This window comes from Cadophora gregata (assembly GCF_030347475.1).
Source record: "Cadophora gregata isolate MNR1 chromosome Unknown scaffold_7, whole genome shotgun sequence".
Classification (NCBI taxonomy): domain Eukaryota; kingdom Fungi; phylum Ascomycota; class Leotiomycetes; order Helotiales; family Ploettnerulaceae; genus Cadophora; species Cadophora gregata.
Window position 1 is genome coordinate 1,348,903 of NW_026695930.1, and position 27,287 is coordinate 1,376,189.

The window sequence follows — 27,287 nt, forward strand, 5'->3', positions numbered from 1 at the left end:
GGTTCGCGTGGGAAGGACGCGATTCTGGCGCGTCGAGTTCAATCTCGCGTACAGTTGATTTTCGTACCGCAACTGCTCTGTCCAGTGCCCGCCCTCCAAATCCTCAACATCACAACAAAACAAACCACAAGTTCTTCAATCACTTCACCTTACTTCTAATCCGACTTTTCCTCCACAGCATTGTTCCGAATAATGCTGTAACAAACATCATTTGCCCATCGTCATAATGTCCAAAGCAACCAACGCACGCAACAGGTTCGCTGAGCTGCGTGAACTTCGAGCATCCGGCAAGAAACGACTCGACACTTATCAGGTCCAAGAGGAAGAAGACTTGTACGAGGAAGTTGACGAGGATGGATACAAGAAAGTCGTACGAGAGCGATTGAACCAAGATGACTTCGTTATCGACGACAATGGTGAGGGATATGCGGACGATGGGCGAGAGGAGTGGGATCAGCAACCAAATTATGGCTCAGGAAGTGATGAGGATCTGCCTGTAAAGGGCAAGTCCGGGAAAGCTGGTAAGAACAGTTTGCATAGTCTATGTTACAAAACATCTGATGTCTGCCAGCAAAGCGGAAGCGCGAAGAGGACAAAGCCAAAAAGGAGAAAATCGACAAGGGAATCAGCAACTATTTTACGAAAGGCCCTGTAGCAGCTCAACCCAAAGCAAAAGTATGTCAAGAATCAGCTCAAGAAATCTCTGCTGACCTTCGGTAGCCTATCAAAACGAAAGCAGATGACGACTTCCTGGCGGATCTTCTCGGCGAAGTTGATACGAACGTTCCTCGTCCAAGTGTTCAATCTGCGAGATCTCGCAGAGTTCAAGATAAACGGAGAACGCGAGCCTTGTCTCCGGGTGTTAGTGAACTACCACGACACACAGCTAAGAAGGCGAAGGTCGATGATACGAAAGGACCCGTTTCGCCACCCGAGGATCACGACTATGGCGATGATACTTACATGCCTATGGACGATGATATGGCGATGGATGAACCTCTGCCGTCATCCCCCGTTGCAAAAGCTGTGGAGAGGAAATCTAACATTGCTGTGAAGGTAGAGGATGATGAGGAAGAGGATATGATGGAAGTCGCTCAGGCAGATGGTATTGTAACTGCCCGAATCAATATCTCTGGCACGAGACCACCACCAAAGATCAAAAAGACTGAAATGTACCCCACGCCTGCGAGCTCATCACCTACACGAGCACCCCCCCAACATATTGACGCATCTGCTTGGAACAACGTCACAGACAGGTTAAACGTTGTGAACAGCAGTCAGGTTTCTGACACGGGATCATTCGGGAAGTTAGACTATGCCGATGCGATCGAGGAGGATGGCAGCCTGCGCATGTTTTGGACGGATTACACTGAAGTCAATGGCAGTCTATGTCTCTTTGGAAAGGTCCAAAACAAAAAGCATGGCTCTTACGTTAGTTGTTTCCTGAAAGTTGACAACATCCTGAGGAAACTGTTCTTTCTTCCGCGGCAGTATCGCCAGAAGCATGGAAGAGGTACCTCGGACGAAGTCGATATGAAGGATGTCTATGAAGAAGTGGACGGGTTGATGGGCAAATTGAGGGTAGGGATGCACAAGATCAAGCCTTGCACGAGAAAATATGCTTTTGAGCTTCCCGACATCCCGCGAGAAGGCGAATATCTCAAGCTACTGTATCCGTACTCGAGTAAGTTATTCCAAGGCTGCATAGCTATTCTGGCTCACAGTGATAGAACCACAACTGCAGCCAGAACACCAGACTGGCACTACCTTCTCACATGTTTTCGGTACGAACACGCCACTATTTGAGCAGTTTGTTCTTTGGAAGAACATCATGGGCCCGTGTTGGCTCAAAATTGAAGATGCAGAATTCGGAGTTCTCAACAATTCATCTTTCTGCATGTTAGAGGTCCAGGTCTCGAAACCCAACCTGATCACGGCTCTGAGCGAGAACGACAATCTTGAGGCACCGCCTCTTACCCTGATGAGTATTGCCTTGAGAACGACATTGAACGTCAAAGAGAACAAGCAGGAAATCCTCGCTATCAGTGCCCGAATCTACCAAAATATCTCTCTCACCGATACAACACCACCCGAGAAATTGCCATGTCGGTCTTTCACAGTCATGCGACCTGCGCTGAACAGCTTCCCGATTGGTTTCGACACTGAGGTTCAGAGACGAGCCAAGGGTATGGTGAAACTTGTGAAGCAGGAGCAAGAAGTACTGAGCTTCTTCCTTGCCCAATTACAAGTTACTGACCCAGACGTGTTGATGGGTCATCAGCTCGAGGGTGTTGATTTCAGTATTTTGCTCAGTCGATTGCAAGCCAAAAAGACCCCCCAGTGGGCACGAATTGGTCGTATGAGGCGTTCTAACTGGCCAAGTTCCATGGGCAAAATGGGCGGGAACTTCTTCGCTGAGCGCACATTGCTCTCGGGACGACTTCTCTGTGACTTGGCTAACGATGCTGGAAAATCAGCTATGTCCAAATGCACGTCTTGGAGCTTGACTGAGATGTGTAGCATCTATCTACCCGGGACTATACGTAGGGAGGTTGACAACGAGCAAGCTCTGAAGACCTGGGCTTCGACAAAGGATGGTCTGATGGACTACGTCACCCATTGCGAGGCCGATACTTTCTTCATTGCTGCCTTGGCTCTAAAAGTCCAGTTACTCCCTCTCACCAAAGTTCTCACCAATCTTGCTGGTAATTCATGGGCAAGAACTTTGACTGGCACCCGTGCTGAGCGTAACGAGTACATTCTGCTCCACGAATTTCACCGAAACAAGTATATTTGTCCCGACAAAGCGGTCTTCAAAGGCAAGCAGCAGGTAGAGGAAGAGAATGCGGATGAGGAGAGCGGAGACGTTAAGAAGAAGGATAAGTACAAAGGTGGTCTTGTCTTCGAGCCAGAGAAGGGTCTCTATGACAAGTTCGTGCTAGTCATGGATTTCAACTCCTTGTACCCGAGCATCATCCAGGAATTTAACATCTGCTTTACTACTGTGGACCGAACAAACCTGGTAAGATTCTAGACAGCTATCCCATGAAGCCTGTGCTAACTTGTCAGTCCGATGATGACGATCAAGTGCCAGAAGTACCAGTCGATCAGGATCTTGGCATCTTGCCCAAGCTTATTGCCACTCTTGTCAGTCGCCGGCGACAGGTGAAGGGCTTGATGAAAGACAAGAACGCAACGTCCGAGCAACTGGCGACTTGGGACATAAAACAATTGGCCCTCAAACTGACCGCTAACTCCATGTATGGGTGTTTGGGTTACACCAAGTCAAGATTCTATGCCAGGCCACTCGCAGTACTCACAACGTATAAAGGTCGTGAGATTTTGCGTAGTACCAAGGATCTTGCAGAATCCAACTCTCTGCAGGTCATCTATGGTGACACGGATTCCGTCATGATCAATGCAAATGTCGATAACGTCGAAGATGCCTTCAAAGTTGGAAACGAGTTTAAGAAAGCTGTCAACGAGCGATATCGACTCCTTGAAATCGACATTGACAATGTCTTCAGACGAATTCTGCTCCAAGCTAAGAAAAAGTATGCTGCCATTAATTTGGTGCAAGTAGATGGCAAGTTCGTCGACAAGATGGAAGTCAAGGGTCTCGATATGAAACGTCGAGAGTATTGCAATCTGTCCAAGGAAGTCTCGGGCAAGCTACTTGACGAAATTCTGTCTGGTGACGATTCAGAACTTGTCATTACCAGAATTCACGAATACTTGCGCGAAATATCGACCAAGATGCGCCAAGGTGAAGTGCCGACACAGAAATACACCATCTATACGAAGCTTGGCAAGGCACCGAAGGAATATCCCAATGCTGATAGTATGCCCCAAGTTCAGGTCGCGTTGCGCGAATTGTCCAGGGGAAAAAATGTTCGAAAGGACGATGTCATCGCCTACATTGTTACTGGCGATGGCAAGACAACTTCTGAAAATGCTGCCAAGCGGTCATACACACCTCAAGATGTTGCTAAAACGGACTCTGGACTTTCTCCAGATGTGGAGTGGTACCTCTACAAGCAGATTTTCCCACCCGTGGAACGTTTATGTGCAAACATCTCTGGCACCGACACTGTTCGGTTAGCTGATTGCCTTGGTCTTGACGTCCTCAAGTACAGTATCAGCAACAACGCTTCAAACGGAGGTGGAGAGGCAGAGATATCACCTCTTGAGAGTCTGATCGATGATGAAGTTCGGTTTAAGGATGCTTTCAGGTTGAGCCTTCGATGCAGGGCTTGCAAGGCAAAGTTCGGCTTCGACGGCTTAGTCGGCAGCCTGGACATCTGTACTGCGGCGGGGATCACTTGTCGATGTGGACATGCTCTTTCGAACCTGTCTGTCATGGCTCAGCTTGAACATCAAATCCGACAGCAGACCAGCAGATATTATGAAGGTTGGTTGATCTGTAACGACCAAGCTTGTGGAAACCGTACTAGGCAAATGAGTGTGTATGGTCACAGATGCTTAGGTCCGAAGGGACTTGCGCAAGGTTGCCTCGGCATTATGCATTATGAGTACACGGAAAAAATGATGTACAATCAGCTGCTCTACTTCTCAAGTCTGTTCGATGTGGAGAAGGCAAAGACTACAGCGAAGGGTACTGAGAGAGGTAAGCACACCATTGTGTCATCGCCACCCACAGAGCTAACAAATTCTAGAACGAATACTAGCACTGGCAGAACATAATAGAATAAGATTTGGGACATTGAAGACGGTTGTAGAGAAATACCTGGACAAGTGTGGAAGGCAATGGGTTAATATGGATAGCTTGTTTGGGAAACTGGGATTCACGGCTATTTGAACATCCTGAATATAGATACAGTAGGCGTTTTGATACTGGCTTGGCTTCACAGGCGCTTGTAGGATATCATGAATGGAATGCAGTTTCTAATAAAGCCGCCTGCGCACCCATTGAGAAGCGTGCCGAAGTGCGTGTGAAACTTGCAACGCGCCTTTGTTTGGATCAGCACAAAGCCCGACCTTCAATTTCCATTTATATACCAATGGCACAGAGTACCTCAGTCTATTTTCACCACATCCCTGCCGCGTCATTCGACTCTTGTTTATGGCTACATCATACTGTTCTCACACAACATATTTTCTTCTTTCACCACAAAGGATTGTTATCTCACTATATATTCTCTCAGATCATCTCGATTAATGCAGTCTCGTCAACTTGCCATTCTCTCTGGGAAGCCAAACCAGGCTATCTAGATAGCCACATTCCACACCTTCAACTATTACACTGCGCACACCAGACACCATGTCAAAGCCCAGTCGGTTACAGAAAGCCCACTTGGAGGAGGACCTAGCAGAAATCGAACTTGGAGAGTACCGGGATCCAGCTCCCGTCTACCCCAATGCTCGTCCTGTTGCCACAGATGACCGGCTCGCCCCAGCTCCTGTACATGTAACCTTTGAGCCTGTTGGAGGAATTTGCCCTGCTCACCCAGCAGCTCAAGCTCTCCGGCCTGTCCGGAGATCCACCCCTCACCCAAATCACGCTCGACCGATGAGCTGGCGGGCGAGGTTCTACATACGTTTGCGAAGAGTATTCTGTCCATATCCAAAGAATACCATCAGCGATGTGATCTTCCAATGATTGGTCTTCACTCTTTTTTTTCGGTCTGGTTGTTGTCATTACTCTCCTCGTAATGAAAAAAATCGATTCAGTGGATCCGACAGATCCTGCAAAATCGCATGCGCCAGTGCCGCCAGCATGACCTGCTGAAGAGTAGTGCCTGTCAATTCTTCCGCTACAAGTCTTTCGTTCCTCGTCCCACTGCTATGTAAGAGGTCATAATTCTAGCTGGTGTAGGAATTGCGCAGCGTTTTTGAGAGATGAAAAAGTGTTAAGGATAGTCTTGGTAAACAAGTGATCATTTGCTTATAATATGATACTATATGTTGTGATTAGGTTTGCCCAAATGCTTGCTAGGTCATGTTAACTTCAACATTTCGTCCAGAATTTAGGCGAGCTTAAAATATTTAATGTAACACCGGTTCGTTGAAATTGTGATGAACTGAATATACAGAGTGAAAGCGATATGCATAATAGAACGGCTCCAGTCTGTACTTTTGATGAACTTGACCGTTAATTCTGCAGAAGCTTGTTATTCTGGCAATCGTAAATGCTAGTCAGCTTATTAGCTATCAGAGCTATCAAATCGGTAACCTTTTAGAAATGCCCTGCAGCTTCTCTAAGGAGTGTAAGAAGTATCCTCAGCCTAACATGAAGGTTATTTTGGATCCAGAACAATGATGATTCTCACCCTTCAGGTTGCCTCTGACAAGAAAACAGGAGATGAAACGACCAGATATCATGTTAAACAAAGCCAAAAGAACCAGGAAGGCCTGTCTGATTGTGCAAACCCTTATCAGAACAAAGAACTGTTTGTTCGGAAAGACAGCCAAGCCACAATATGCATATAATGCCTTTCACCACTCCAATTATCCTGCTCGCATAACTGTTGTGATAACGTCTAAAGAAAGCCACCATGACGAAGAACAGTAACGAGAGTCATCACAAAGAAGTCAGTATCGGCATCGAACTTGGCGACCTCACTCCCCAAGGGAGAGTACGAGCAGCAGCAATACATGGCGCGGCCATCCAACTTCCTCCTCCTCGGCTGGCTGAGACGGAGAAGAAAAGCCTCGCTCGTAGGAAGTGTATCGATCCCATGAAAAGATTCTGCGAGAAGCGTCCTAGATTGTCATTGATTATCTTCATCGCAATCGTGTCTTTCTGGTTGCTTGCGAGCATCGTACTTCTCACGTTGTTTATGGGACTTTTCAAAGACCCAGACATGACGGACGGGATGCGAGATGAGATTGAGCACCTGCCTGGATACAATACGGGGACTTATCTTTAGACATGACTTCAGGTAAGTCAGTAAAGTAAAGATCAATAGATTAATAAAACAAATTAACAAGCAATGTTTTTATTGCGAAATGGAAACATGTTGTAAAACGACGAAACAGATCCGAATGATGTAAATATCCCGAATCTGGTGATATGAGTATATTTCATCAGTGAAGAGCCAAAGATGCTGAATATGGAATAACAGTGGAGTGAATCAGGTTGTATTTCTGCCGTTTCAGAGTGTGGCTTTGATGAGTGAAAGGATCGGATGTGAAGGATAAGGAAGAATGAAGACATTGATCTTGAAGGCAGAAGCTCGATTGGTCGACCTCCCGCTCAAAGTAGTTTAGCGCCTCAAAATTGCCGCTCCACACCGACTTCAATTTCTCGAAGCGATATCATCGGATTCTCGTCACCAGCGCTTGCGGAATCTCATATCAAGTGTATTGTGCGGCAAATATCGCTAAGATGGTGAACATTACGGAAAAGATCAAGGAGTGAGTCTACCCAGAAGCGAAAGGAAGTCCATGAACTGAAATGATGCAGGATCGAGGATGAGATGAGGAGGACCCAAAGTGAGTACCCCGCCGTGCCCCCCACCCCGCCGTGCAGTTGGACAACGAATATACTGACTACTTCACAGAAAATAAGGCTACCGGTATGCGTGTTATAAATTGGGTCATGCTATAAATATGACTAATTTCTGTGACCATTGCAGAATATCATCTTGGTCTTCTAAAAGGGTAATGTTTGCTGGTCACCTTCACGCTACTCTGCTCAACATCCCACAGAAAACTCGCTCGCTACAGAGCCCAACTCCTCGAGCCCGGCCCAGGCGCAGGAGGTGGAGGAGGCTCCGGCTTTGACGTGAGCAAAAGTGGTGATGCACGTATCGCACTCGTGGGCTTTCCCTCTGTCGGAAAATCCACTTTCTTGTCCAAAATCACCAAGTCCAAGTCCGAAGTAGCAGCCTACTCTTTCACCACCCTCACCGCTATTCCTGGTGTACTTGAGTATGGAGGAGCCGAGATCCAGATTCTGGATTTGCCAGGTATCATTGAGGGGGCTGCTGAGGGAAAGGGTAGAGGAAGACAGGTCATTTCGGCGGCGAAGACGAGTGACATGATTTTGATGATTCTGGATGCTACGAAGAAAGCCGAACAAAGAAGTTTATTGGAAGCAGAGCTGGAGGCTGTGGGGATTAGACTGAACAGGGAACCGCCGTGAGTTTCTCCCATTCCGAGCCGCATGAGTGGCTGTTGATAAGAGTAGAAACATCTACCTTAAGCCCAAGACAGCTGGAGGCATGAAGATCACATTCCAGAACCCACCGAAGAACATCGATCAGAAAATGGTGTACAACATTCTCCGCGACTACAAAATTCTGAATTGCGAGGTTCTTGTCCGAGATGAGAACGTCACAGTTGACGACTTCATCGACGTGATCATGAAAGACCACAGAAAATATATCAAGTGCCTTTACGTGTACAACAAAATCGACAGTGTCTCCCTCGACTTCCTCGACAAGCTAGCCCGAGAACCACATACCGTGGTCATGAGCTGTGAGCTCGACTTGGGAATTCAGGATGTGGTGGAACGATGCTGGGATGAGCTGAAATTGATTAGGATTTATACGAAGCGGAAGGGTGTTGATCCTGATTTCTCGGAGGCACTGATTGTGAGGAGTAAAAGCACGATCGAAGATGTGTGTGATCAAATTCACAGGACATTAAAGGATACTTTCAAGTATGCTATGGTTTGGGGTGCTAGTGCTAGACATATCCCTCAGAGAGTCGGCCTGGGGCATATGGTTGCTGATGAAGATGTGGTGTCGATCATTAGTGCATTTAAAGCTTAGATGATAGTCAATGGAGGAGTTGGGGCGTTGCTTTCTCCACAACTGCGTATGCCACATAAAGATCATTTCAATGAGTCATTCGCATTTGCCAGTTTGCGCGAAATGTAGGGAATGTGGTATGAGAAATTGGGTGTTCATAGAGGGTCATTTCATTGCCTTGCGCGATGTCCAGTCAACACCGCAGTCCTAGAATAATAAAAGCAACAGAAGTGTGCCACGAGAACTCCAGTACCCAATGCCAAATGCCATTAGCAATCCATCCATCCATTATCCTATCCATCTCCGAAGGTTTTCTTGTTTCCCTCAATCATAATATTCCACCCATCCGCAAGCCATGTTTCGTGTCTAAGGATATTGCCAGAAAGCTTGGGTCCAATCCAGGATTCGTAAAGAGTTTTTGGGCGTGTATGCACCAAACCAACCGGCCCAGGAATATAACCAAGAAAACATAGGAAGAAGTCGATATAAGTATATCTTTTCTTCTGTCTTTGCCATCCCTTCGAGTCGTTGCTGTCGTCTAAGAAAAAATATCGTACACCACCGCAATGCAGAAGAAAGAACCGGGGTTAGAGACATGTATCGTGCGCTCGAAGAAACGAAGAGCTATACTCTATTGGCCATCCATCTTCTGGTCTTCTGCACCGGGTCTCGAAGCTGAAGCGAAGTCAGCAGAGCCGAAAACGTTGCCGTTTGGTGCCGAGAGGTTTTTGGCAGAGGTCTTCGCGAAAAGGGATCTGGGCTTGGCCCTGGGATACTTGTTAGCACTGCATGGTTTCAATAGGGAAAAGTGTAGGTATACGCTTACTTTCCGACTTGCTTGTTGCGGTAGGCAGAGAGCTTGGCTGTACAGGGGCTCATGATGTTGTCTGAAGGCGAGACATAGGTTGCTTCGGCCCTGAGAGGATTTGTCAGTTCATTGCCCTTGTATCGCACTTGTCTAATGTTTGTTGCCAAAGAAAAGCATAATCGCGTACTTGTTCTCCTCGAGTTTAGACTGTAAGACCTGGCGATGATACTCCATGCTCTTTACATCGGGCTTCGCATCCATATCCAAGACCTTATTCTGTGCAGAGGCGTTGACGTCGCGGTCGGCGAGAACGTTGGAGGACATGGCGAATTTTGGTTCTGTTGGTTGATTTGGAGATGGATTGTAGGTTTGTAGGTTTTATTGGTGTCTGGGTGTGCTTGATGTGGCTGGAGAGTGTGAACTGAGGTGTTGCGGTGGTATGTGAAAGGCTCTGCGGTGCTTTAAAAGTTTCGAGGTCGAGGCGAGAAAGACCAAATATCAACAACGCTGGTCGTTGCTCGGGGCGACCAGCCCTCCAGCTGCCGAGACAGTGACGATGTGCCCCACCAACGCAGCCAGGTCAGGTCCATGTCGCTACGCTGTGGAGATAATATCAGGGTATCCTTCCGGTCTTTGACTCATAATTCGTTGTTTCTTGGTCCTTTTGCAGAATTAGTTCTGAGCGTATCAATTCCGATTTGGCCAGCATTCAGGAAGGTGCACGTCATTCTAAAATTAAACATGCGTCGGAATAGTTGCATGGCATGTCACTTGCTCCTGGTAGGTAATAGATACCGAATACACGGAGTTGGGAGGCCCCGTGTTAAAGTTTTCCTACTTACCAGTAGATTTGCAGCTTCGAACTCATGCTTTTAATGTTTTAGGATCACCAGAGGAGATGTATCAAAGGGTCATTTCCATCAGATGGTATTTTCAGCTTCGCTAGCACAGCTAATAGCTGAAAATCCACAAGTTGAAGTTACAAACTCCTTCCAAATGCATGAACCATTCCGCCAGATCCGGAGCCGCAACCCAACCATAAAATTTAGAGAGCATCAGCAACCCAATACTTTTTGCCTAATCCTTAAAATAATCTGCTCTTCGCTTCCCGTTGCCCTTAGTTCCGTTCTTGAAGTGCTTCTTACTTGTCAACATCTTCACATCATTCGGGTCCAAGTCTTTCTCTAAAGCAAGCAGAGTCTTCTGTTTCCGACCTGAAAGTTGCTTGCCGCTGGCTGTCCCTTGCTCAGTGTACTTGTGATTGAACGGCATACGTAGATGTGCCGAATTCCCTTGTCCTTGAGCAAAGAAAGCACCGTCAAGCTTTTTGGACTTCGCTCCCTGCTCCAAGGGAATCATGTCTGAACCGGCAACCGATGATAGATCGTCAGCGTGAGACTCCATAGATGCCAGCGCCAATCTTCTCTTCTCGGGAAGGTGGCCTTCATCGTAAAGCTCTTTGTTGAACTCCAGCGGGTCGATATCCAGAGGAGGCGGTTGACAGAAGAGAAGTTTGCCATTGACGTAATCTTTCAAGATATATCTGGCTGCTCTAGATTCATCTGGTTGACCTTGACCAGTTCTTGTAAAACCTCTAGCCTTCGCGTACGCAGATAAAATTTCTTCGGCAGTTGGCGTACCTGTTCCGCCTTCCTCCAGTGGCCGAATCTGAATCTTCATACCGTAGAGAGCCTCTAGGAAATGTTGAGGTATCCGTTTAGCAACTAGTCCCGCTGGACCAGTGAACTCTCTGAGTTGATCAATTGGAAGAATTCCATTGCAAACGAGCTCTGCCTTGGTTGTAGCAAAGTTAGGGAATACGAGACCTGGGCAATCGCATAGCAAGACCTTATCACTCAAATGAATAGTCTGAAAATGCTTCGTCTTTCCTGGTGTAGAAGAAACAGACACCTTCTTGGCTCCAATCAAGGCATTGATAGTTGAAGATTTTCCGACATTGGGGTATCCAACAAGTCCAATTTGGGTCTTTCTTGGATTCTCAGAGTCGGCATCTGCGAAATGTTAGAATGTCTTACAGGAAGGAAGAGTGCTTATTGTTACCTTGGTTGTCTGGAGCATGCAACAAAAAGAGAGCCTCTAACTCGTCCACTGTTAATATTCTAGTCCTATCATCCTCTGGCTCCTCGTCATCGTCATCATCCTCGGGTTGCTCCTCATCCTTGATGTCAAGAGCTTGGGCCTTTTCCGTGAGCTTGGATCCAGAAGGCTCCGCCTCATCCTCCTCCTCTTCCTCCTCGCCTTCTTCTTCATCCGAATCGAATTCTCGAGTTTCGTTCATCTCTTTCGCTAAACTGGCAGAAAAAAACTTGTATGAGATCCCAGCAGCTTCAAAATAATCAGCCCACGATTGGCGCTGGTCGAAAGTTAACATATCCGCCTTGTTAACGAGCAGAAGATTCTCTTTCCTGGAATCGACAGCCTTGACGTATTTTTCCAGATCGTCTGACCGAAACAATAGAGGGTTACGAGCGTCCACAATTTGCACAACCAAATCAGATCTCTCAATAACTCTCCACAGTTGTCTCCATACCTCCAAATTCCGCTCAAATGGTGTCATAAGCAGATCGTTGTTCTCTTGCAACTCCGCTAGGCCTCGTCGCCATTCCAGGAGGCTATCTCTCTCCATTCGGTCCAGTTGTTCGGGAGTGGTTGTAGAATCCCATTTCGGTCTTCTTGGGACGGTTAACCGGTCCTTGTGTGCCTTTTGCTTTCCAACTGCTGCCCGCTCTTCTGCTGCTGATAGGAGATATGGGTTCTTCTGATCGGTATGGATGATTTTGACATTATTCATCTTCTCCGCAGTGAAATCTGTGCCTGCCAACTCCGCGGTCGATAAGAACTCATCGAGGGCAGCCTGCTCGGTAACCGATCGCATCTTGACCCAGCTGGCCTCCTTACGGTCGTTGGTAACGTACTATAATATGTCAGCCTTTCGTTCGCAGTCCTCCGCTCCTTTGTGTTGTGCCTACCGTTTCTCCCGTGGCATGATTAATTCTGTGAATTCCTGCTGATGTGACCTTCTTGCGATCTGCCCCTTTCCCCTTTCCAAAACGATCATTCATCAAACTATGGATGAAGTTTAGCAAGTATTTTCTATCACTAGAGAACTGCGGACGAACCTATTCCCCAGTCCGACGGCATTCTTGGATTTTGCGAGCACCATCGTGACTCGAATTTCTAGGTGGTAAAGGTAGGTTGTGGTTCGATGCTACGGGGCCGTAGGTATTTGTGCAAGAAACCTCTATTGTCTGAATAAATGTAGAGACTTTGGTGTGACTTTATGTGTGGAGGGGCTGATTATCGAGCACTGATAAAGTCGAGGGGGCAAATTCATGACGCAAATTTCGACCATACCCCGCGGCAATTTTCCTGGTGGCCCGCACCTTTTTCAAAAATAAATTCGAGACCACACGAGGAGTCGCGAACACCATCCAACACAAACCGTCAAGATGCCGCGCAAAAAATGGATTGACAAGAAGACAGCGACCCACTTCATGGTATTGCATCGTCCTCAAAATGATCCCCTCATTCATGATTCAGCGGCATCTGCCATGATCTTGAACCCTACCGTTCCTCTCAATTCCACCAAGACGAAGAAAATTAACGATTTAGCCTCCGAGCTTGGTTCAGAGGTGGAACATATCAGAGACAACGAAGGAGAGGCTGCGAACCATGGTATCTACTACGATGATACCGAATACGATTACATGCAACATATGCGGGATCTTGGATCTGGTTCCGGGGACGCATACTTCGTGGAGGCTCCAACCACACAAAATAAGGGCAAGGCGAAACAGCAATCGTTGGAGGATGCGTTGAAGAATGTCAGTCTCGAAGAGCGGGCTAGAATGCTCTTGGATGACGAGATTCTGCCTTCGAAGAATCTACGCAAAGTCACATACCAAGCTCAGCAAGATGTGCCAGATGTACTCGCTGGCTTTCAACCAGACATGGATCCGAGGCTGAGGGAAGTGCTTGTAGCTCTAGAAGACGATGCATATGTTGATGATGACGAAGATATTTTTGGAGAGCTAGCAAAAGATGGCGAAGAATTGGAAGAAGACGAGTTCGATCAAGGGGCATGGGATGATGAGGATGGTGGCTGGGAATCGGACGACACCGCAAAGCCAACGAAAGAATACAGAGAGGCTCCTCAACCCACTCCAGAGATGGCAAACGATGACCGAGAAGACCATGGCGACGGAAACTGGCTTGCAGACTTTATCAAGAGGGACCAGCAGAAGACAAGCGCACCACGTGCAACACCATCGGATGTCCAATCATCTTTGATGACCACTACTACAAATGGAGGCAGACGAAAGAAGAGGAAGGGTGCACTGACGAATCCTTCTAGCTATTCCATGAGCTCTTCTTCAATGTTTCGAACCGAAGGTCTTACTACACTAGACGCTAGGTTCGAAAGAATTGAAGAACAGTACAACGAGGATATGAATGACATGGCTTCTGTGTCTATGGCATCATCAACTGCGTCAAGTGTTACTGGTCCCGTCAGAGGAGACTTCGATGGCATTATGGATGATTTCTTGGGAAATTATTCTATGAGTGGAAAGAAGTTTGTCAAGAAAGGCAAATATCAAAGTGGGATGGAGCAATTGGACGAGGTTCGGAAAGGATTAGGTCCGGCGATAATTAGATCTCAGAGAGCTTGAGAATACACTGGTTTTGAAAAGGCGTTGAGGCGGACAAAAGGCATGGGATGGCGTTGGGGTGTGGGAAACATATACCTGCATATCTAAGAGCTGTTTTAAGCTAGAACTATACAGTTGGTCAACTCGGACATTTCAAACTTACAATCAGGCATTGCCGCTGGAGTTGCTCATATTTTGCTCCAAATCCTCAATCGGCTGCACTTGCAAACTATCCATTGAGTTATATCCGTTCTCCCAGCGCAGTGTTCAACAGCTTAGAAATCGATTTTCAGCTTCCTTTTCCGAGCAGTGAACTCCATTAAAATCTGTATTAATTACTAATTTAGAAGAAATCCGGCCTTGAAATGATTCTGTTTGCAAGGAGAGTGCATTGCCGAGCCAAGGCGTCAACCGCGATTCTGACGGGAAAACGTAGGCGGAACAGACGCGCCTAAAGTAGGCTAGCGCTGCAAGCAAGCTTCAAGTCACATTACCCAACTTCGGGTTCAACAATGACGAGCAGGTAGCAACAAAGAGCGCGCATGCTCACAGCAAAATTAATTTACCACTTCGGATGTCCTTTATGATTCCTCGACCTCGTCCCTCGGCTCCTTCCTCATGACAAACGACAAGAACAATGCAGCTTGGCCGTCCAGCTAGCAACCGCAATTCACGCGCCAGCCGTTCTGCGAGAGGAAGAGGTCAAGATTCGATGAGTCGAGGAGCTTCAAGCTCCAGTAAGTTGGCAAATGATTCTTCTATCCCAAGGAGTCCTGCCATTATGCGCGAGACTACCGACAATCCCCAGTCGTGGCCACGCGCAGGCAAGAAGCAATTCAAGAACACGTCTCACTCAAAAGCTACCAAAGCAGGTACCCCACAAGGACTAAGCACCCCGAACGCCTTCGAGAAAGAGCGCGCTGAGAATGCTGCGAAAAGAGCGGAGAGCAAGAATCATAAGGGCATAATGAGCAACGGACGAGGAGGTAGAGGCAATGGTTCGTTCAGCACCACACCAAAGACGTTCCCACAAACGGCAGCTAAGCAGAAGCCAGGCCCTTCCAGCAAGCTGCCTTCTACAACTATGACTCCTTTCGCTATGGCTCCAGCAGCTACATCGTCTCCCTTTGATTCGGCCGCGCCGACGGCTTTTAATCCTTTCGGGTCGAAACCTAGCACGACATTAGGAACGAACGGCGCAACCTCGAACTCGAATCCTTTTGGCGCCCCTTCAAATCCAGAGACAGCTGTGAATGCTTTTGGAAAGCCAGGTGGTACTACATTCGGTGCGGTATCAGCGACGAAGACCCCAATCAATCCTTTTGGAGCGCCTTCGAAACCAGAGGCAGTTGCAAACCCATTCGGAAAGCCCTCTTCTTCACCTTTTGGTGCTCCATCGTCTGTAGGAGCCACGTTCAACCCATTTGATAAGCCAAGCTCGACGTCGAGTCCATTCCCTGCAAACCCGAATGCAGCTTCTAACGTTTTCGGCGCACGCTCGTCGAATTCATGGCCGAATCAATCACCAGGCGTCTTTGGTACCCAGTCAACACCGAATACATCCCTAGGAGCTGCTGCAAATGAACAGAACATGTCCAATCTACCAGATGAGCCAAAGCCCAGCCCGTTCGGCACACCATCAAAAACCAGCTTCGCAAGCCTGTCCCCAAAGCCAACAAATACATTCGGGTCCCTGGCAAGCTCAAGTTCATTTGGTTCTTATAAGAATGCATCTGGTTCTCCAGATGGCACATCAGGTCCACCAGGGCCCTTCGCCAACCCGACGACGAATGGCACATTGCCCAAATCAGGTTCTTTCCCGAATTCTCAGCCAGCTAATACCTCGAGTACTCCTATGTTCTCCAAATCAAACTCAAGTTTTGAATATCCTGCTTCTCCAAAGCCAGCAGCAAATTCATTAGCAGCTAAGGTTGAGCAGCAGCTGAAGAAAGATCAAATCGGCCCACCCAGAATGCCTACGTACGACCTTATGTTTGAGCGGCAACTATTATCAGTCCCGGAATTGATGCAGCATCTACGAGACTACAAGGCCTATCAGGAGAAGGTCCGTAGCTCTCTCATGAAGGCAGGATTAATCGACGACCCAGAGAAGCCTAAATCTCTGAAAGACGCTATCGACTTCAAGGGAACATGCGAGGATATGTGCCCACAGCTTGAGAAGATTGAGAGACTTGTAGAAGGCAGGGTTGACATCTCAGAAAAAGGTGTGCAAGATGATGGAAGTCCGACTCGGCATGCCGTCATGGAGAAGATGGTAAAAATCCTAGCACGTTCATCTGCAGGCCAAGCGGCACCGTTACCTAGCGAAGTTAGGACTACTGCAGCTCTCCGCCGCACTGTTGACTACCTGATGAAAGACGTGTTGACTGAGTCCAACATATCCAAAGTCCACGGCTTCCTTTGGAACAGAACTCGTGCCATTCGCAGAGATTTCGTATTTCATTCATTCATGACCCCTCCAGAGCTGGTTGATCAAGTCTACTGCCTCGAAACAATTGCAAGATTTCACACTATATCTCTACACCTCATGTCGAAGCCTGAAAACTACTCCGAAACCTTCGACACTCATCAGGAATTCGAGCAGCTTGGGAATACAATGATCTCACTCATGCAAGCTTACGGAGATTGCAAGGCAAATGGGGTTGTGTGTCCAAATGAGGCCGAATTTAGAGCTTACTTGGTGGTTATACAGCGGAAGTCAAACCCTGGGCTTCTAGAAATGGTTCATAGCTGGGGCTGGGATCTGTTTGAAGCAAAGGAGATGAAGCTTGCACTCAGCATGGCAGAAGCGCTGGGGAATACCTGGGATATGCATGGACCACTGAAACCTACAGCGCCAACGAATATTGCTCAGAATGCGTTCTCCCGATTCTTTGACATTGTGAAAGACAAGCAAACGTCGTACACGATGGCTTGCTTCGCTGAAATATGGTTCAACGACGCTCGGGAAGCGATTGTGAGGACAATTCTTGCTACATACCGAAAGCAACGCAACCAGATCAAAGATTGGACTGTCCCGGTCTTAAACGAGTACCTGCGATTTGATGATGAGACCGATGTCATCCCCTGGTGCGAGGCTCGCGATATCGTGTTCGAAGAAGCCGATGGCTCGACTTACCTGTCCATGGAACCTGGTAATGTGCTGAATCACATTGAAGGGAAGCAATATCACTCGCATAGCTATGTCGAAAAGAAGCGTGGCAGTCATTCTCTACAGCACGTTTTGTACCATACCGTGTTCGATGAAGCTGGGAGCCTGATTCCACCGCGAAAGGATGAGGATGAAGAGGGGGGTTTGTTTGTCAAGCAATCAGATCCAATTCCGAAGCAAAACAGTATTGGGAATGGCTTCCTAACCAACTCATCGATGGGCCATGTCTTTGACCAGAATACAACTTTCTCATCGTCCGTTCCTCCGCCAGCACCGGAAAGCCAACCTAAGCCGATATCTTTCTTCGATCGAGTTGGGAACCCGGCTGTTCCCAATGGGGGTTCCCCAGGGACCTCTTCGTTGGCTAGCCCTTCAAGACAGTCGAGTGTGATAGACTTGACCCCTCCCTCAATACCTGCGCCGTCCCCGAGCAACAGTGCTTCAACGATCTTCACGAAGCAACCAGCTGCCCAACAACCGCCATTTCTCACAGGGCAGCCGGTGCATGGCACAGGATCGTTCTTCCCCAGCCAGTCAGCAGGTGGTGCGCCCCCCTTCTTCCCACAACAAGTTGGCGGTCAAGCTTCCCCCAAGCCCAGTGCTACACAGACTTCGATCCTCACACAACCATTATCACAATCTAAGGAGGTAACTGGCGGTCAAGTGTCTCCCATATTTTCTTTTACTCCAACGGCTCCGGCTCAATCCTCTGTACTGGTGTCCGGAACCGCCCCTTCAGGAAACAAGTCCATGGCCACCCCACGTGCTGCGATATCTAAGCATGTTTCTTTCTTCCCCCAATCGCAGGTCTCGACTACACCGTCACCTGCGACAGTAGCGACCCCAACAGAGCCAATTGTACAGTCGAGCCTTCTACCAAGTCAGCCACTATCTGAAATCCTTGGACCACCGGCACCACGCTCCAATAAGCAAAACTCGCTTCCGAGCGAGGCATCACAAGTCCAGAGCGACACGCCAAAGGAAAGTCCCGAAGCCTCAGCTTTTCCAAGCCTCCTCTCAGCCGTTCCAAGGCAGTCAGCGTTCAGCGCTGAGCCGCCCTCCTTGCCATTCGATAAGTTTGCTGGGCTCACAGATTGGTTCGTTTTTGGCAGTGAAGGCATCGTGGAGCAATTCACTTCTTATCAAGTTGGAATCATATTAAAGGCAACAGCGAAACAATTTTTAGAGGAGGAGAATGCTCGCAAGACAAAGGAGGCAGACGACGCAGCTCGAGCGGAGGCAGATTTGTTCAGGTACCGTACCTTGGCCACGAAGTATGGAACCTTATGGAGGGAGCAGGCGCATTTACGATGGCTCAAAAGAAGAGGAAGGGAAGCTCGTAAAGCTCGGCGAGAGATGGCAGAGACTTTCAGAGCGTCCAAAGCAGCACAGTCGGCTGCTGTTGTGGAAGACTTCCGCTCTTCGACAACTCGACCGCGCAAGGACAGTCTGGAAAGTCTCCTTGGTGCAACCGGTGTCCTGAATGGAGTTCATGATGCAAATGGAGAACCCAGAGCGATTGCACAAGAGAACCGTAGACCTTCTCAAAAGCGACAGCGATCGCAACATTCCGAGCGATCCACAGCTAGTCAGTCGTCTACAGCGAGCAAGCATAAACGCGGGAAGTCAGATATACCAATTCGTCAGTCAATTCTGTCTGATCCAAGTTACCTACAGGGTGGCTCAAGAATCCATCTTTTGTCAGACTACAACCTGCGAGAAGAGCAACAGCGGCCTCAGATCAGCGGGGTACAGACTGATTACTTTCGCCTCAAGGCTAGAGGATTATCAATCCTTCGCGATGGAATACCGCCTGCACTTTCGGCTGCGCAGCGATCGTTGAATCCAAAGCGCTCCTTCGATGGGTTCATGAAGCCCACGACGCCTCGGTCGAGGCTGCAATCAACACCGAGAAGCGTTCCGAGTAAACCTGCGGAACAACTCGAGGTTAACAGTGAATCTGGTGATAAAGTCGACGAAGTTGAGGCTTTGAAAGCAAGGGCAAAGGCGGCCATGTCATGGAGGAAGAGCTCAGGGCAGAAGAGGTCGTTTGATGACGAGGATGAGGAATTGTTCGCGAGGGCGAAACGAATCAGAGAGCAGATGGAGGAAGGCGAGGATTACTATCGAAGGGAATTGGACAGAGAGTCGGGAAGTCGGAGCGCATCGTAGAAGCTGTATAGCATAGCATTGGGCGTATTATGAGCATGGGAAAATGTTGTTGGTAGATTGGGACGGCGTTGGGAAAGTCATGCATTTACAGGGCGTTTTGGGCGGCTTGTATATGGCAGAAGGATACCCTTTTAGTCTGTGGGAATGAGTGGGAAACTTTATGCATGAGAATACGATCTTATGCAATCATTTCATGTTGCCACTACTCGAACAATATTTCTGTCATATTGATATATATGCTGAGCTTCCTCTTCCTCAGCGAATGATGTGCGAAGTCTTGCCAGCTGGAAGACATATTTAAATTATCATGCTTCGATTGTCTTTCGGCAGCATGTTAAGGTCAAGGTGATGTTGGCTATGCAGAACTCAAAGCTCAAAAACTTGGGCAGATAGTTGAGACATTGTCTCTCTCGACAAGTATTCAACTACTCGTTGAATACATCCTCTTCGAGCATTAGGTAAGTTGTCATACCTTTCTTTCACTTGTATAAGTTGTGTTAGGCAACGCATACTGCTATGATATGCAACAAATTGAACACCCATCCCATGCTCACTCGACTTGCTGAATCCAATCAAACAATACCCTCCCACAAACAGTTCACAAATACTTTCGACATTTGGTATTGCAATTCTACGCTCCTGTCGGGCCCAAGTTCCTATCCATCACCTCCACAGCTCGGTCATGGCTTCCACAAGACACAACGGATAGACTCACGAGATTATACAGCTCTGACTCAGGTATGAAGTCAAATTTTGACAAAAGTCGGGACTTGACTATCGGTCTTTCTCGCTAGTAAATCCAGGCCAGAGAGCTTGCAAGAAACCATCGCATCCAACCAGAGGCTAGGATATTCACCTAGGCCGTTGAAAATATACACCGTGCAGTCGGCAGAGCTTGCTATGGAGGGAATTGTAGCTGCATCGAGCTAAGCAGTCTCATACGGGCTCAGGATGTTGTAAAGGCAGCATTGGATGCGCTGGAGACGAACGACCAAGGAAGATCTGGGAAGGAATGTGAGAGTTTCATAGACCAGACTGATACAAATAAATTCTGATGTTGGCGAAGCAAGCTATCGATGGCTGAAGATGTGAATGGAAATTTCAAACAGCACCAGTTAGGCCTGGTGGAAATACATGAAACAAGAGTATATAGCCGCCCATGGCCTCGCTCAAGGCACTCCTGCTTTCCCTAAACAATATCTTTTTCTAAGCTGCTAAGCAATGCTTGAATCCAACAAATGAGTCAAACGCGATGACTGCTATGCACTTTTTGTACCTTGGTTGTCCACGAGTACAAGTAGTAGCAGAATAGGTATCTTTTGAACTCGTCGCCTCTTCGACTCTGTCTCAGGATCCACAAGGACTACATGATCCTTATTCTCCAATCTGTTTCTCGCACCCAATTCTATTCAATAGCTCTTTTCTGTGCTCTGCACCCATGAGTCTCCTCCTTGCAGTTGTCGGTTTCGGCGTCCTCTGCATCCTGGAAGTCATGGTCCTTCCACGACTCGATTCACTTCCAAGATTTGTGAATTGTTCTGGGGCTTCGGTATCACCAGGAAACCTCGTCGCCACTAAAAAGCTTTCCAATTCTTGGCTAAGAAGCTCGCTGCCAGCCCCGGTACAAGGATTCAGATCGTCAATCGAAAATTCCTTTTGTTGCTCGCCACTCTCGTCGTCGCTCCTTATATCTTCCGCCGATTTTCCAGACAGAATGCCCGCAATGACTTTGAGAATCATGACGAACCAGATGGAACTTAGGGTATGTAGCAGGAAGAGCATGCCGAGGAATATATATTTAACCTCTGTGTTTAAGCAGATAACGCCATCGAGATCTTGGAATGGCCAGAGCAGGTGGGAGAGATAGTCGGGGTGGGCCGGCATTTCTGGGATCCTCTGACTCGTCGCACCATCATAACAGCCGTAGAGCATTGTCCTCTCCCCTGGGACGTCTCTGAAGGTATCCCACAAGAGTTGCAGATACAATACATGCCGAGTAATAAACCACGATACTACAAATATCCCAAAGGCGATATTACAAGCCGTTTCGTAGCGAAGATAGCGAAGAAGTTTGGCAAACTGGAGAGTTAGAAACGCAGCTAGTCACAAAGGCAAGTGGGGCTTTCTGAGAATTGTATGGAACCTACTGGGAGTAGAATGTCAACGAAGTCCATTAGGCAAAGTACAACATTCGCCGCTCGAGTGTATCGATATACATAGGTAATTGAGATCAGAGAACATGTGATGATGTGGTGTGTGAGCATCTCCACATAGTCCTTTCGGCGAACCTCCATATGAATGGCCAGGAGAAGCTGCGCAGAAAACGACAGCTGGACGAGGTAGTATAGCTTGAACATGCCGGACATGTCTCTGGACGGCCAGGCAGTCCACAGGTTTGAGTGGCTGTGCCAGTACTCAGAATTATACCATAAAGACTATGTAGTACCGAGGTGAGTGTTTGTGTAAGGTTACGCACGGCAAAGGCTGACATACCATCCCCAGCGCCCACATCGTGGAGTAGTAAAGAAAGATCCATCCTTGTTCGGCGAATCGCAAGTGGCTCTTTTTACCAACACCCAGGACTCTAGCCAGAGGCTGCAACAGCCACTCGATGAAGATGGCTCTGAGCGCCGTGAAATATACGATCCATCCCAGCACGAAATACACATCATCAATGCCTTGCTTATAAACTGCTCCAGAAGATACGGGAGTTTTATAGGATAGGATGAAAAACTTGCGTGTAAAGGGTCGTACTTGGGGAAATAGTAGGTGAGCAACAGCCAGGCCGAGAATCAATGCAAGTGTTAGCTCTAATTGAATGAATGAAGAGTCAGCACACGGCGGCGGGTTACGAGAGGCTTCCGAACATACGGATTTGAGCCTCCAAGATCCGGTCTAGAAGGGGACGTCGAGGTCGAGGTCGAGGTTGCGATTTGGTGCGGGTGCTTGTTGTTGTCATAGGTCGCAAAGTCGTGCCGTCGCCCTTCTCCCCGCCATCTGCTGACACACTCCGCGAGGTGGCCGCCGTATGGCCTTCTGGGGCGTCAGAAATTGCCATTGCCAGATTCTGGAAGGCTGGGCTGACTGGAATCACGGCTTGTACGGAATGGGATGGGGATAAGGATGGGGATAAGGATGGGGATAAGGATAGGGATGGAGATGGGGATGGGGATGGGGATGAGATGGGTTGTAGTTAAGGAGGCCGAAAATTTACTGCCCAGAGGACTGCAGAGGAAGAAATACTTAGTGTCATTGCAGCAGGTAGGGGTTGGTAGGTACGGAAACAGGCAGTACAGGACAGGACAGGACAGCGAAGGGCAGGGCAGTCCAGGGTAGTGCAGCGTTGTGCAGGAGAAGAGAGGGGAAAAGAGGACCGGAGGATAGGGCATGGAGGACAGGGCATAGGGCATGAGGCATAAGTCACAGCAAGGCAGGGTTTGGGGGTAAGACAGTGGAAGGCAAGGGAGGGAGGGGGAGGGCAGCCAGAACGGGCTCGCAACGCGATGGGAAAGCGGAACGGAAAGGAAAGGGACAGGTCAAGTCGTACGAAGAGCCTGGACCACAGCCTCCACAGGTCGCAGGGGGAGTCTGAGTCTGAGTCTGACCAGTCATGGGGCCGCTGCTGCTTTTCAGATCCGGAGAGCACCCAAACCCTGGAATGGAAACAAATATTTCGTACTTGATAGGCTGATACGCAGCATTGATTGCCTGTTGGGGGTGGGTGCGGATGTGCTGCGGGATGCTTGTGGCACGAAGCTGGACTCAACATGGACATCATTGCATGGGTTTCATCCTCAGGCACGTTGTGGCCGATTCAGCTTATTACCAGGTGAATTTGCAATTTTGTCGATTGTGTTTAGCCTGACTCCATCGACTTGCTTTGATATAATACCACTGCCACAACCGCTACTACTAATACTACCACTTCTGCTACTCCTGCCATTACTACCACTACCAACAACAGGACCAGAACCAGGTTCCCTCTCCTCATCCTCATCCTCATCCTCCTCCTGCTCCTGCTCCTCCGTCTCCTTCGCGGCTGCTAGGCGGAGCGAATCTCATTGCAGCCTTCTATCAGGCCTCAGCCTTGCTCCCTCGCTGGCAACCCCTTCTTCATCCAGAAGCCTCCCCTCAAGCCTGGAGATGTCTTCGCCCCATGCAGCCTCCCAGGCCGGCTTTCAGACCGCCAACGACGAATTGTCACTATTTGCATACCTCAACATTGGTTTCGGAATCTTTGTGCTGGTTCTAGCACTTATTGGGGTCACTTTTCGTACCTCGAGAGGAGTTGCTCAAAGTATGTCTCAATCATTTCGACTGTGATAACCAATCAAGAACTGCTCAATCGACCAGTCCTGCCACGCTGGCATTGCCACCTGCCGTTCTGGTGCACCAAGGCCAGAATTTGCCTTCGAATAGTGCTGACGAAGCTAATCGTAGGGCACAGCCTGAGAGAGCGCAAAGAGCAGACATCTCTCCCCACAGCATCCAGAACTACCAGGAGGAGGCAGAGAGACGTCCAATCTCCGATATTGGAACTGAATGTAATGTGATCATGACGGCAATGGAGCATGGCAACGTAACGCGGCGCATCATGTCCCCACTCAGTCTTGTGACCCGTTTTGGTTTTAGATGAGAAGGGTCGTTGGAGTAGGGGGAAAAGGGGCACAAACACAATCCGTGTACTGTAAGATGCGGCAGGCAAAGCGGAGGAGACCCAGAGCATAGCAGGGTCGTGTTGAATCTCAGCAGGACCAGGGAGATCTCGACGGAGAAGCTGACATCAGCCATGTCAGTCGGACGGAGCACCAAAAACAAGCTCAGAAGCCAGCACAGACGGGGCAGCGATGTTCACCAACTATATCACATACATGCCCAATGCAGGAACATGGAGCGCAACAGGGAGGAAGCTGAAGGGAGATGGATGATGATAGAGAGGCAGTCGCACAGAGCATCAAAGTAGAGTAACTTCAAGAAGCTAATTACATAATAAGCACAAATCTGGAACCCGAGGTTGACATTGACGTTGACCCTGACATCGGGATCCACCTCAACCTTGAATTTGAGTTTGGACTAGTGCACGATTGCGGACGACTCAAACTTTAATTGAACGACGGTGTCTAATGGTCTTCCTCTATCACTCCCCTTCTTTCATTTCTGACTCTTCATCATTCTTCTTATTCTACAGTTCATTTGGCTGATGTCGCGATACTGCAAAATATCCCTCCTGGGACGTCTACTCTTGCAATGGCCGCCCTTTCACACCGCTCCTAGCCCCTCTGTAAGAAATTGGAAGATCCGCACCAATGTGAGACCGACGATGGCTCTTTCAGTATCGCTGACGATATGGTACGAGTGGAGAGAAGGCAGAAGAGAGATGGTGGATTCATCTTTTACCCAGTGGAGAGTATATCTCACGCCACAACGACGAGCTGCTGTCCCAAACGAATACATACCCCTGTCGCTCCGCTCTTCAAGACCCGTGCACAACAAATGCCACGGCTGACTTGGTTACTTGATTTAGTCATGAAGTGCCACGATGACTCGAACCAACTGGTGTTGTCGCAAGCAAATTCTTAAGCACTGAGGGAAATCATTGATTTTTTGCATTCTGGCTTGCGAGTCAGGTGACAAAAAAATGCTACATCATACACCTAAGATCCACCCTGCCCAGCGGCACTTGATGCTGGTTCCTAACCCTCTGTCATCTGGCCAGATCGATCTGAGCCTCACGAACCCCAAACATGGATCCGAGCACCCCTCTCTCACCGCTCTCCTGTCACACTACCATATGCGAATGGTCGAATCCAGCATCCCTCCCCACTCGCCAGGACGAGCGTTACGTCCTGTTTTTCCTGTCCAATTGCTGGCATCGGTCTAGCTGGATCGCACTCGAAGCTCTGAAACTTCTGGATAAGTCTGATGATCAAGTAGCTTGACTCCAGCATAGCAAATTCCTCTACAGATAAGGTCTATCAGTGACTGCCTCACAGGCCATTTGTACAAGAAATGGTCAGGGAATGGGAATACCAAGCATGAACTTACGTCCGATACACACACGTGGCCCTCCATTAAATGGCAGATATCCCCACCCAATGTTCTTCAGGTCAATGCTGTTGTCATCTTCCCGGGGGTCCCACCGCTCAGGGCGAAAGAGCTCGGCATCGTTTCCATACAATTCTTTCCGCCGATGCATGGCATAAACGGCATAACCAACTGCAGTCCCTTCTTTCACGAATATTGGCGCGGTGCCGTCTGGACCACCTCCAGTCGGTAGGGTTGTCGTTTTCACAGCTGCGCGAGAGTTGATGGGCACAGATGGATAAAGACGGAGAACTAACACGAATTCTGACTTAAAACACAAACCCAGAGGGCAATTGGATCAGGAGGCTTACCTTCTTTGAGGATATATGAGAGATATTGCATCTTCTTGATATCGTTTCTGTCTGGTCTCCTTGCGTTGATGCCAACACCCACAGTTGATCGAACCTCGTCCCTCAACTTGCTCATCACTTGTTCATGCATGACCAGTAAGCGCAAAGTCCAGGTCAGTAGGCACCCTGTCGTATCTCTCCCGGCGAGAAGAACATTCAGCATAGCGTCTCTCAAAACTTTCGGATCTTGAGTCTCGTTCACCAAACTTCCAAGAAAGCCATAGTCGGTTGGTTTACGGTCCTCTGCATCGTTCGAGCCTGACTTGTATCTCTGGAGAGCTTCTCTAATCTCTCTGTCGATCCACTTGTGCACTACCGTGTTCGAGTCTCGAAACCCTTTGGGATTCAACAACCAATGGAGAGCACCGAGCCGACCGCGGTGTGAGAGATACTCCTGGGAGATGCGAAATGCCTCGCCAAAGGCTTTCGCCTCCTTATTCTCGTCCACCAAAGATCTGATTGCTCTGCCGAAGAGAAGATAGGTTGTGGTGTCAAGTGTGAAGCTGAACATCAGAGGCTGGAAATTAACAATTTCCCCATCGGGAATGCACTTAATGAGGGTCTCTGTTGATTCTTGAACCTCAAGGAAGTTGTCAACACGCTTTGACATGAATAGAGGCCGAAGAAGATCTCGAGAATGCTTCCAATCGTCACCGTCCTGTGTAAATATCCCTGGTCCTATGAACGGTTTCCACACTGCTGGCCTATCACCCATGCTAAAATCTTCCCGAATCATATCAGCTTGTGCATTACAATTGGATTTGATACTGTTACCTGTAAATTGAGTCGATAGAACCGCCTCGATGTTCTTCGGGTCGATGGTGTCTATCCCACTGACTCCAAGGAGATTCTGTTCGAAGGTCGGTGGTAATGGTGCAATGAGCATGGTGAAAAAACGAAGGATGCGTCCTTCTGCAGCATGCTTGTATGCTTGAAGCAACAAATCAAGCCCAAAAGGCCATTTATTTGGCAGTCTTTTCAACGGCAAGCAATGGAACTTATTGCTGTACTCGGTATCTGCCTGTATACGATTCGTTATTCCGCTGCTCGCTTTGTTTGTTCGCTCAGGAGATGGATTTGGAGCTACTCACCTTACGGGCTCGACAGGCTCTCCGGGCTCGGTCATACACAGCCGCAGTGACAATGCCGGGGAGGAGGTAGAACAACCACATGATCCAGTCTTCGAACATTGCACTTCACGCTTCCCAAATTATTGCGAGTTGCGACAATCGAGCAATTAAGCGTACTTGAGATGACTTATATTGACCGTGGGCGCACGGGTGGCTAGTACAATCCAAGAGGAATGAATGTTGG

The 27,287-nt window shown here is 48.4% G+C and overlaps 10 protein-coding genes across 10 annotated transcripts; 6 read left to right on the plus strand and 4 right to left on the minus strand.

The window, feature by feature from the left end:
- The first annotated feature begins 102 nt into the window (after positions 1–102).
- POL1 (DNA-directed DNA polymerase alpha catalytic subunit pol1) lies at positions 103–4,913 on the plus strand. Its single transcript, XM_058506828.1, has 6 exons — positions 103–521; positions 572–675; positions 721–1,684; positions 1,731–3,022; positions 3,070–4,627; positions 4,677–4,913. Exons 1-6 carry the CDS (start codon positions 227–229, stop codon positions 4,817–4,819), a joined length of 4,356 nt encoding a protein of 1,451 aa, XP_058357558.1. The 5' UTR covers positions 103–226; the 3' UTR covers positions 4,820–4,913.
- Positions 4,914–5,104: 191 nt separating this feature from the next.
- ONS95_013192 (uncharacterized protein) lies at positions 5,105–5,701 on the plus strand. The gene has a single exon (XM_058506829.1). The coding sequence runs from the start codon at positions 5,282–5,284 to the stop codon at positions 5,618–5,620; it is 339 nt and encodes a 112-aa protein (XP_058357559.1). The 5' UTR covers positions 5,105–5,281; the 3' UTR covers positions 5,621–5,701.
- An 814-nt stretch (positions 5,702–6,515) lies between these two features.
- On the plus strand, positions 6,516–6,890 carry ONS95_013193 (uncharacterized protein; the record flags this gene model as incomplete). Its single annotated transcript, XM_058506830.1, has 1 exon — positions 6,516–6,890. One exon carries the CDS (start codon positions 6,516–6,518, stop codon positions 6,888–6,890), a length of 375 nt encoding a protein of 124 aa, XP_058357560.1.
- Positions 6,891–7,299: 409 nt separating this feature from the next.
- RBG2 (Ribosome-interacting GTPase 2) lies at positions 7,300–8,878 on the plus strand. Its single transcript, XM_058506831.1, has 6 exons — positions 7,300–7,377; positions 7,427–7,455; positions 7,524–7,538; positions 7,599–7,623; positions 7,672–8,103; positions 8,153–8,878. The coding sequence occupies exons 1-6, from the start codon at positions 7,349–7,351 to the stop codon at positions 8,736–8,738; spliced, it is 1,116 nt and encodes a 371-aa protein (XP_058357561.1). The 5' UTR covers positions 7,300–7,348; the 3' UTR covers positions 8,739–8,878.
- Positions 8,879–9,348: 470 nt separating this feature from the next.
- On the minus strand, positions 9,349–9,849 carry ONS95_013195 (uncharacterized protein; the record flags this gene model as incomplete). Its single annotated transcript, XM_058506832.1, has 3 exons — positions 9,349–9,484; positions 9,544–9,633; positions 9,713–9,849. The coding sequence occupies 3 exons, from the start codon at positions 9,847–9,849 to the stop codon at positions 9,349–9,351; spliced, it is 363 nt and encodes a 120-aa protein (XP_058357562.1).
- Positions 9,850–10,602: 753 nt separating this feature from the next.
- ONS95_013196 (uncharacterized protein) lies at positions 10,603–12,709 on the minus strand (the record flags this gene model as incomplete). The annotated part of the gene is made up of 4 exons (XM_058506833.1): positions 10,603–11,537; positions 11,587–12,460; positions 12,516–12,612; positions 12,666–12,709. The coding sequence occupies 4 exons, from the start codon at positions 12,707–12,709 to the stop codon at positions 10,603–10,605; spliced, it is 1,950 nt and encodes a 649-aa protein (XP_058357563.1).
- Positions 12,710–12,898: 189 nt separating this feature from the next.
- ONS95_013197 (uncharacterized protein) lies at positions 12,899–14,510 on the plus strand. Its single transcript, XM_058506834.1, has one exon. It carries the CDS (start codon positions 12,996–12,998, stop codon positions 14,214–14,216), a length of 1,221 nt encoding a protein of 406 aa, XP_058357564.1. The 5' UTR covers positions 12,899–12,995; the 3' UTR covers positions 14,217–14,510.
- A 233-nt stretch (positions 14,511–14,743) lies between these two features.
- ONS95_013198 (uncharacterized protein) lies at positions 14,744–19,698 on the plus strand. The gene is made up of 2 exons (XM_058506835.1): positions 14,744–14,932; positions 15,065–19,698. Exons 1-2 carry the CDS (start codon positions 14,833–14,835, stop codon positions 19,537–19,539), a joined length of 4,575 nt encoding a protein of 1,524 aa, XP_058357565.1. The 5' UTR covers positions 14,744–14,832; the 3' UTR covers positions 19,540–19,698.
- A 1,215-nt stretch (positions 19,699–20,913) lies between these two features.
- LAG1_2 (sphingosine N-acyltransferase lag1) lies at positions 20,914–22,597 on the minus strand (the record flags this gene model as incomplete). Its single annotated transcript, XM_058506836.1, has 4 exons — positions 20,914–21,618; positions 21,687–21,974; positions 22,033–22,349; positions 22,411–22,597. The coding sequence occupies 4 exons, from the start codon at positions 22,595–22,597 to the stop codon at positions 20,914–20,916; spliced, it is 1,497 nt and encodes a 498-aa protein (XP_058357566.1).
- A 2,955-nt stretch (positions 22,598–25,552) lies between these two features.
- Positions 25,553–26,859, minus strand: ONS95_013200 (uncharacterized protein; the record flags this gene model as incomplete). Its single annotated transcript, XM_058506837.1, has 2 exons — positions 25,553–25,875; positions 25,935–26,859. The coding sequence occupies 2 exons, from the start codon at positions 26,857–26,859 to the stop codon at positions 25,553–25,555; spliced, it is 1,248 nt and encodes a 415-aa protein (XP_058357567.1).
- Positions 26,860–27,287: the final 428 nt, after the last annotated feature.